Genomic DNA, 10,706 nt, shown 5'->3' on the forward strand with positions numbered 1-10,706 from the left:
GGAGGGAGGGAGGGAGGGAGGGAGAGGGAGAGAGAGAGAGACATTGATGTGAGAGACACATCGATGGACTGGTTGCTTCCTGAATGTAACCTGACCAGGGGTGGGGAATGAACCCACAACCCAGGAATGTGCCCTTGATTGGGAATTGAACCTGAGACCCTTTGGTGCTCGGACCAACATTCTAATCACTGAGCAACACCGTCCAGGGTGGTTCTTTCTTGATTTTAGGTATCAAACTGATAAATCTTAAATTTTGAATCTGTCACTATGACACCGTACAATACTCTGTACAACTTATACCAGTATAAGCTGCTTGAATTGGCTCAATAGCCACAACTGAAAAAATGACAACACACATGTGCACAGAGAGTTGATCTGAAGTCAAATCTGAAGACACTATTTTGCATGTAATTCAGGAGATGAAGTGATGTGTTCTTGGGCTGAAGGACTTTGACAGCTTTAAGGTAAAAAGCATGACATGAAATCATGTAAAAATTATTTGACTCACTGGCAGAAAAATCCCCAAGATTTTTTGGAAAGCATGAATGGTGCTCCTTAAGCAACTGTGTGTGTGCGCTTGTGTCTGTGTCTGTTTGTGTATGCACTCTGCCTTGTTTATTTAACCCATCATGAATTTTCAGCAGGACTGACTACATAATTTGTGAGGCCAAGTGCAAATGTGGGCCTTTGGCTCAATATTTATGAAGAGTTTTAAGGTGCTGACAGCAGAGCATTATATCCAGCACAGGGCCCTTCTGAGCACAGTTCCTACACCAGGAAGCCAGATGGTCCTGATTAGAATATACCTTCTTTCAAACCTTCTCCCCAGGGACTGAGGGTGAGGATGAAGAACTCCTGCTTTCCAGTTTCACCTCCCGTCAGCCTTGTTTCATCCTTTCTGAAAAAAATACTGGAAATTTACTATCATAGTAATTTTAAGTGTGCAGTACAGTGATATTAAATACATTCATATTATTGTGCGTCTCCATAACTCTTTTCATCTTGCAAAACTGAAACTCTGCCCATTAAACAATAATTCTCCCCCCCAGCACTGGCAACTACCCTTCTACTTTGTGTCTCTATGGGACCTCAAATAAGTGGAATCATACAGTATTTGTCTTTTTGTGACTGGCTTATTTCATTTAACATAATATCCTAGAGGTTCATCCATGTTGTGGCATGTGACAGGATTTCCTTCCTTTTGAAAGTTCAATAATGTTCCATTGTATGGATGAACCACACTTTATTTATTCATCTGTCTATGGATATTTGGGTTGTTTTTATCTTTTTAAAATTAATTTTTAGAGAGAGAGGAAAGGGTGGGGGTGGGGAGAGGGGAGAGAGAGAGAGAGAGAGAGAGAGAGAGAGAGAAAGAAAGAAAGAAAAAGAGAGACATTGATTTGTTGTTCCACTTATTTATGCATTCACTGGTTGCTTCTTGTATGTGTCCTGAGCAGGAATCGAACCCATAACCTTGGCATATGGGGACAATGCTCTAACCAACTGAACTACCCGTCCAGGGCCTTGTTTCTAACTTTTTACTATTGCAAACAGTGCCTTTATGAACATGAGTGTACAAATATCTGTTGAGTCCCTGCTTTCAATTTTTTTGGTTATGTACCAAGAAATGGAATGCTGGATCATGTGCTAGCTGTATTTTTAACTTTTTGAATAACCACCAAACTGCTTGCCACATGTTTTACATTCCTACCAATAGTGCACCTGGTTCCAATTTGTCCACATCCTCACTAACGCTTGGTTTATTTTCTCTTCTTTTGTTAGTAGCCATACTAATGGGTGTGAAGTGACCTATCCTTGTGGTTTTGATTGGTATTTCCCTACTGATGAGGGATGTTGACCTTTTTGTTTTAAAATTTGTTTTTGAATACTCACAGTGAATACACTTTCCTTTTTTTAAGGAAAGACATGAAGTTGCTGGAGCAGTCAAGTTCTCTGAAAGGTTCACTGAGCGCAGAACAGCAGCTGTTCCTCATCACTGGTTGCTCAAATATTCAAGAAGCAGTAGAGGGCGCCATACACATTCAGGTGAGTTAAGGGCCTGTGCTCAATTCCATAAGGGCTTCCTACCTCCTTGGAAGAACAGGGGAAGATACAAGGCAGTTAAAAGTATGGACCTCTTGTCCTGGTGGGATGGCTCAGCTGGTTGGAGTGTCATCCCGTACACCAAAAGGTTATGGGTTAGATTCCCAGTCAGGGCACATACCTAAGTTGCCAGTTTGATCCCTGGGAGTCAGCTGATGGATTGTTCTTCTATCTCTGCATTTCTCTCTTTATCAAATCAATTAAAAAAAAAACATATCCTCGTGTGAGGATTAAAAAAAAGTGTGGACCTCTTGTAACATGAAGGTCAGAATTATGATGATTTTTTTGTTGTTGTTAATCTTCATCCAAGGATACTTTTTCCATTGAGTTTTTAGAGAAAGTGGAAGGGCGGGAGGGAGGGAGGGGAGAGAGAGAGAGAGAGAAGGAGAGAGAGAGAGAGGTATTGGTTGCCTCCCACACATACCCTGACTGGGGCTGTGCATTGAACCTGCAACCCAGGTATAAGTCCTTGACTGGGAATCGAACCCACGACCCTTGGGTGCGCAGACTGATGCTCTAACCATCCTCCCATACTGGCCAGGGCAAAATTATGATTTTTGTGATAGGAAATGTTATCATCAAAACATCTTATGGGCTTTAAACTACTGGGATGATGATCTTTCAGAGGTGTTAGGATTTTGAGCAAAAATAGATTTTCTGGACAGTTTTATCTTTCTATTGAATGAGAGATTATATTCCATTTTTTAAAATAGTTTTTTTTTCAATTACAGTTTACATTCAATATTATATTGTATTAGTTTTAGGTATATAACATAGCTGAGAATTTGGGAACAAACCCAGCAGTTTGAGCACACGTGTTTTATGGTCAGCTGCTGCCTTGAGATTCAGGTCAAATACACGAAATCTTAGAATCTCGACTTTGTGGCTCTAAAATTTCTCTGGTTCATTTAACAAATGTGTATCAGTCAGAACATAAGCAGGGGCCTATTTTTCAATTCTTTACCTTTTTCTATTATTTTCATCTCTATTTGATGTGGTGAAAGTTGTGTAGCATTGAGGAGGGATCCGATAGATGCTTCTTTAATTAGCCTTCACGTGCCACCTGTTTCACCCTTACTGAGGTGGTGGCAGGCCTGTACAAGGATTTGCTTCTAGAGAGAGCATGGAAGCTTTCTAGCATGGTCAGCACAGAAGGCTCTTCACACATGCTTAAGGAAGTGTGTGCTTTTTATGCTGATGTTGCTGGAGGAGGAGACACAGTTTATGTCCAACAATCCTCCCAAACACAGACATGTGGGAGCCGCCTGCATGGAGGCGGTGGTTGAGAACACAGACTTTAAGTCAGGCAACTTTGTACTGAACAGCTGTGTGACTTTGGCAAGTTTCTTAATGAGCCCACTTCCTCACCTGTGAAATGGGCATCATACCCCATGCACTGGGTGATTGTGAAGGAACCACAATGTCTAAGGGGACCCCAATGTAAGGCAAGGCTCTGTTTTTCCAATGAGAAGATTAAAACAATCCTTTTTGGGGTCCATTTGATATGTAATATTTACATGGTGGAAATAAATATTATAATTACCCATATATGTGATATAAAATATGAACATGTGAATATGTTTTCCAGAGCACATCTTTGCTTTCCTCTGAGATGCTTTAAAAAATCCATATATGATGATGGCACTAGAAGTTTTATTTTCACTCAACTACGAATTTTCAGACCTATATGTGTTTTTTTCTCCCTGCAGTAGTATGCTTGAGATTTGTGGTCCCACAACATAACAACTTGCTGTGTTCCTTTTTTTAAAAAAGTGATCTTTATAAAGCTTATTTACAAATTTTGCAGCCCAAGAAATAGTAAAGTCATGTCCCAGGAATCATTAATACACTGATGTTAAATTTCTTTGTTTTCTGGTCCAATTTTAAAAACTAGATTCTCTCAGATGGTTTCTACACTACCATGTTGAATTAGTTTAGGTTAATGCTTCTTCCCCAAACAGTATATTATTTTTCAAAAAATGGAGAACCTCCACAATATAACTTTAAAATGACTTGAATATAAAGCTGGTACTTTTATGGAAAAGTTTTGGGGAAATATTCCAACTTATGCATGTAAAGTGCTTAGCACAGTACTTGGCACATAAAAAATGCTTAATAAATTTATAAAATAAACTATCTTATAATGTAGCCAAGTATTACATATGTCCCCTATTTCCCCCCATTGGTCCATTCTAACCTGCCCCTATCCCCCGTCCTAAGCTTTCACCACCCAATTGTCTGTGTCCATGGGTTATGCATATATGCATACAAGTTCTTTGGTTGATTACTTCCCACCTTTCCCCACCTTCCCTCTGAGATGCCCCAATCGATTCTATGCTTCTGTGTCTCTGGATCTATTTTTTGTTCATCAGTTTATTTTGTTCATTAGATTCCACATATGAGTGAGATCATGTGATACTTGTCTTTCTCTGACTGACTTATTTCACTTAGCATAATATTCTCCAGGCCCCTCCATGCTGTCTCAAATGGTAAGAGATCCTTCTTTTTTTACAGCTGCATAGTATTCCATGGTATAAATGTACCACAGCTTTTTTATCCACTCGTCTACTGATGGGCACTTAGGCTGTTTCCAAATCTTAGCTATTGTAAATTGTGCTGCTATGAACATAGGGGTGCATACATTCTTTCTGATTGGTGTTTGTGATTTCTTAGGATATATTCCTAGAATTGGGATCACTGGATCAGATGGCAGTTCCATGTTTAATTTTTTCATGAAACTCCTTACTGCTTTTTATAATGGCTGCACCAGTCTGCATTTCCACCAGCAGTGTACTAGGGTTCCCTTTTCTCCACATCCTCATCAGCACTTGTCATTTGTTGATTTGTTGATGGTAGCCATTCTGACAGGTGTGAGGTGCTACCTCATTGTCATTTTAATTTCCATCTCTCTGATGATCAGTGACTTTGAGCATTTTTCATATGTCTCTTGCCCTTCTGTATGTCCACTTTGAGGAGTGTCTATGTAGGTCCTTTGCCCTTTTTTAAATTGGATTGTTTGTCTTCCTTTTGTTAAGTTGTATGAGTTCTGTATGTATTTTGGAAATTAACACCATATTGGATGTACCTTTGGAAACTATGTTCTCCCATACAGTGGGCTTTCTTGTCATTTTGCTGATGGTTTCTTTTGCTGTGCAGAAGCTTTTTATTTTGATGTAGTCCCCTTTGTTTATTTTCTCCTTAGTTTCCTTTGCCCTAGGAGATGTATCTGTAACATGGTTTCTTCTAGGATTCTTATGGTTTCATGACTTACATTTAGGTCTTTTATCCATTTTGAGTTCATTCTTGTGTATGGTGTAAGTTGGTGGGCTAGTTACATTTTTTTAAAATGTATCTGTCCAATTTTCCTAATACTATTTATTGAAGAGTCTATCTTGACTTCATTGTATGCTCTTGCCTCCTTTATCAAATAATTGAGCATAATGGCTTGGGTCGATTTCTGGGTTCTCTGTTCTCTTCCATTCATCTATATGCCTTTCTTGCACCAGTACCAGGCTGTTTTGATTACGGTGGCTTTCTGGTATAACTTGAACTCTGGTATTGTGATTCCTCCAACTTTATTCTTCTTTCTTAAGAGTGCTGTGGCTATTTGGGGTCTTTGTTGGTTCCATATAAATTTTTGGAGTAATTGTTCTAGGTCTGTGAAATATGGCATTGGTATTTTAATAGGGATTGCATTGAATCTATAGATTGCTTTGGGTAGTATGATGTTGATTTTACCAATCCATGAACATGGTATATTCTTCTACTTGATTATATCTTCCTCTATCTCTTTTTTCAATGTCCTTTAGTTTTTGGAGTACTAGTCTTTTACCTCCTTGGTTTATTCATAGGTATCTTAATTTTTTGTTGTAATGGTGAATGAGATTGTTTAGTTTCTTTTTCTGAGAATTCATTATTGGTGTATAAAAAAGCCATTGATTTCTGGGTGTTAATTTTGTATCCTGCTACATTGCCAAATTCATTTATTAAATCTAGTAGTTTTTTGGTGGAATCTTTAGGGTTTTCTATGTACAATATCATGTCATCTGCGAATAATGACAGTTTTACTTCCTCCTTTCCAATTTGGATGCTTTTTATTTCTTCTTCTTGTCTGATCACTATGATAAGACATGGGAAAGCAGACATCCCTGTCTTGTTCCTGTTCTTAGAGGAAATGGTTTTAGTTTTTGCCCGTTGAGTATGATGTTGGCTGTAGGTTTGTCATATGTGGTCCTTATTATGTTGAGATATCAGGGAAGGAGTTTAAATGGAGAGTGAAAATAATCAGAATAAAAAATGGGTAAGGGAAAAAAATTGAGATTTCATTTTTGTCTGATGCCTTGACTGATTTTCTTGGGCATGTTTACACATTTCTTTATATGACATGCAGCAAATTTGATTTTCCAAATTTTGCAACTAATGCATATTAATTTCACCTTGCTTACCAAACAAATAAGCAAATAAAATTCCCAAATCAAAGCCTGCTTAATGCTATACCATGTGTTTGTTAAATTTTATTAGGTTTCTAACAATTCAGGAATGTTAAAAATACATTTTAACGAAAAATAAAGTTTAGGAAAATACTGATTAGGTCCACTATTCAAAAAATGTTTTAATAGTTTTGTGTGTTCGTACTTCTTTCCATTGCTTCTATTTATTTTCTGTCTTTCTCTAACATAGTTGACATTTTACTGTTTAAGTAGTATTTTGTATCAAGGTTTTTATTTAAAACTTAGAATATTTCTGCCCTAACCAGTTTGGCTCAGTGGATAGAGCACCGGCCCGCGGACTCAAGGGTCGCAGGTTCGATTCCGGTCAAGGGCATGTACCTTGGTTGCGAGCACATTCCCAGTAGGGGAGTGTGCAGGAGGCAGCTGATTGATGTTTCTCTCTCATCGATGTTTCTAACTCTCTATCCCTCTCCCTTCCTCTCTGTAAAAAATCAATAAAATATATTTAAAAAAATAAATAAAACTTAGAATATTTCTTATAGCATGATTTGCCCAAGACTTTGTCAGATAGAAGAAGTATAATTTTTAGACTGAAAACAGTCGTTATGTATATCATGTGATGTTTAACCTAAGAATGACATTAAAGCTGAAGGATCAAAAGGCCATGGTCACCTGTCTTGCATCTACTCACCAGGCCTTGTTAAGCTTCCTCATCTTAGTGTCCAGAGACTTCTTCGTAGCTGTACCTTCTTATCAACTCTTGGAACTCCTTTTTATGATTTATAAATTAATCTAGGCTCTTTGGACATATTTTTTAAAGGCAAATAAAAGTATCATTACTTTAGGGAATTGTTCAAAAGCAGGACGCAGAGCTTGCGAATTAACAAGTGAATAAAACCACATTGTTGCCACTGTTCTCTAATGACAAACAACCCAATTATAGATGTTGCTGTGTCCCCAAGGGTGAAAGTCCCAGAAATGTGAGTGTAAATCTCCATGGTGGATTTTTTTTCTACCCAAACCCCAGTGGGCAGGAGCATGGGTCAGAGTTTCCTAATTCTGTGTTGAACGGTGGGAGTGTGCAAGAATGAAACCTGAATTGTTAGAACTTAGTGCAATTTAGAGATCAAATCTTGCCTGGCAAGAAAAGCCACTATTCTGGAAAAATAACTTTATCCTGAAAAGCCTGTCTAAAGCATTGACTCTTAAAGAGCATTAAGGCTCATTAGCTATGGTACAGAGGTTTTATCTAATCTCTGGAATTTAAGACTTGAGACTGAGGTAGCTCATAGGAGCCATGGAATGAGTTATAGAATTATGAAGTTTAACTGGAATTTCCTAACACAAAAATCAAGACAATAGCTGAAATCTAGAAGTAAAAATTATATTATCCATGCAGATTATCAGAATTTGCATTTGCACTTTATCTTTAAAATTTTGAAAATGCTAGTCATTTTGATAAGGACTTTCAGACTCTGTTAGTAATTACAAGAAGCAGTGTTTATTAATATTTATTTATTTATTATTTTTATTTCAGAGAGGAAGGGAGAGGGAGAGAGAGATCAAAACATCAATGATGAGAGAGAATCATTGATTGGCTACCTCCTGCACACACCCCCATTGAGGATCCAGCCCACAACCTAGGCATATGCCCTGACTGGGAATTTTGAACCGTGACCTCCTGGTTCATGGGAATACTAATGTTTTTAGATTTTACGTTTTATTTTTATTTATTTATTTTTTTAATCCTCACCTGAGGATATTTTCCATTGATTTTTTTGTTTGTTTTAGAGAGAGTGGAAGGGAGAGGAAGAGACACAGAAAGAGAAACATTGGTGTGAGAGAGACACATTGGTTGCCTCCTGTGCAGGTCCGGATAGAGCCTGCAACCGAGGTACGTGCACTTGACTGTAATCAAAGCTGTGACCCTTCAGTCCGCAGGCCAAGACTCTATCCACTGAGCAACTGGCTAGGGCTAGACTTTACATTTTAGCCTTTATATTTCCTTAAAGGATGGGAGTTTGGTGGAATTTTGTTTTGGTTCACTGAGGCTCAGAGTAATCCTTTTGGTAGGATGGAGGTATGGGTGGAGGTGAGGGATGTAGTAGCAAAGGGCATGTGGGATGCCAGCCTTGAGAATATATAGGAGTGTGCATTGAAAATTGAATTTCAATTTTTCTGTTCCATGTGTTTAAAAAAAAATTCTAAAATCAAATTTGCTAAGGTATAATTTACATAAAATAAAATTCACCAATTTTAGTGTTTAGTTCTAAGTGTTTTGACATTGCATACAATCCAGGCACCACCGTGATCACTTTCAAGCTTTACAACATTCCCATTATCCTCTGTGTGCCCTCAGTCCCCCTTGCAATTAATGTCCTCTCCTGCTTCCCCAGGCCCTGACTACTCCCAGTCTGTTTTTGTCCCCATAGTTTTTCCTTTTTTGTAATGTTACATAATATGGAATTATGCCATATGCAGTCTTTGAGTTGGACTTCTTTCACAGAGTAAAATGAATTTTAGGTGCATATATGTTGTGGTTATCAGTAACTTGTTTCTTTTTACTGAGGAGTATTCCACAGTTTGTCTTATCCATTCACCAGTAGAAGAACATTTGGTTTGTTCCCAATTTTTAGCAATTATGAATAAAGCTGTTGTAAACATTTGTGTTCACATTTTTATAAATGAACATTTACTTTATTTCTTTTGGGTAAATGCCTAGGAGTGGAATTGCTCAGCATATAATAAGTATATGTTTATCTTTGTAAGAAACTAGAGCCACTGTTTTCCAAAGTGGCTCTAGCATTTGCATTCTTGTTTGCAATGTATGAGAGTGTCAGTTGTTGTGCATACTGATATTATTAGGGTGGTTTTTTTCCTCATTCTCATATATTTTTATCGGCATCTTATTGTGGCTTTCATTTGCATTTCAATAATGACATTGAGTATATTTTCCTCTTTATTTGCCATTCATATAATCTTCGTTGGTGTAGTGTCTGTTTAACACTTTTGCTTATTAAAAAAAATGGGGTGGTTGTGTTTCTTATTATTGAATTTTGATATTTCATTATGTATATATTATGGACAAAAACCATTTATCAGTTATGTGTTTTGTAAACATTTTCTCCCAATATTTTTGTTTTCTTCTAAGAATATGTCTATTTTGTCTAGGTTGTCCTTTTTGTTTGGAATAGAGTTGTTCATAGTATTTTTTCATAATTGTTTGTATTTCTGTGGATCGATTGTTATTTCACCTCTTTCATATCTGATTTTGTTTATTTGAGTCCTCTCTCTTTGCTTCTTGGTGAGCCTGGCTAGAGGTTCATCAATCTTGTTTATTTTTTCCACCACTAGCTTTCCAAAACCAGCTCTTGGTTTTGTTGATCTTTTGTATTGTTTTTTGGTCTCTATTTCCTTTATCTCTGCTCTGATCTTTATTATTTCCTTCCTTCTGCTTACACTGAGCTTTTCTTGTTGCTCTCTTTCTAACTCTTTGAGTTGTAGGGTAGGTAATTTATTACCATTGTTTCTTGTTTTTTTGTGGTAGGCTTGTAGAGCTATGAACTTCCCTCTCAAGACTGCTTTCATTGTGTCCCATAGATTTTGGATTGTTGTATTTTCATTGTCATTTGTTGCCATGATGCTTTTTATTTCTTCTTTGATCTCTCTGGTAACCCAGTCATTGTTTAATAGCATGCTATTTAGCCTTCAGGTGTTTGATTTTTTTTATTGTAGTTGATTTCCAGTTTTATGCCATTGTGATCTGAGAAGATGCTTGATATGATTTCTATCTTGTTGAATTTGAAGAGACTTTGCGTGTGACCCAATATATGGTCTGTCTTTGAAAATAACCCATGTGCACTTGAGAAGAATGTATATTCTGTGGCTTTGGGGTGAAATGTTCTGAAGATGTCAATTAATTCCATCTGATCTAGTGAGTCATTTAGGATTGATGTTTCTTTGCTGAGTTTTTGTTTAGAGGATTTGTCCAGTGGTGATAATGGGGTGTTAAGGTCCCCTACTATGATTGTATTGCTGTCAGTCTCTCCCTTGATCTCCTCCAGAAGATTTCTTACATATTTGGGTGCTCCTATATTGGGTGCATATATATTTACCAGAGTTATTTCTTCTTGTTGGACTGCTCCCTTTAGT

At 37.4% G+C, this 10,706-nt stretch overlaps 1 protein-coding gene across 3 annotated transcripts in view; it reads left to right on the plus strand.

Moving 5' to 3' along the window:
- Window positions 1-10,706, plus strand: part of CRYL1 (crystallin, lambda 1) — a 164,904-nt gene that overhangs the window by 52,022 nt on the left and 102,176 nt on the right. For all 3 annotated transcript variants that reach the window (XM_005880006.2, XM_005880007.2, XM_005880005.2), the window contains exon 3: window positions 1,920-2,046. In XM_005880006.2, coding sequence (XP_005880068.1) covers window positions 1,920-2,046 — 127 coding nt within the window. The remainder of the gene's footprint in view (window positions 1-1,919; window positions 2,047-10,706) is intronic.

The sequence above is a fragment of the Myotis brandtii genome, unplaced genomic scaffold, assembly GCF_000412655.1.
Source record: "Myotis brandtii unplaced genomic scaffold, ASM41265v1 scaffold62, whole genome shotgun sequence".
In the NCBI taxonomy this organism is placed as follows: Eukaryota; Metazoa; Chordata; class Mammalia; order Chiroptera; family Vespertilionidae; genus Myotis; species Myotis brandtii.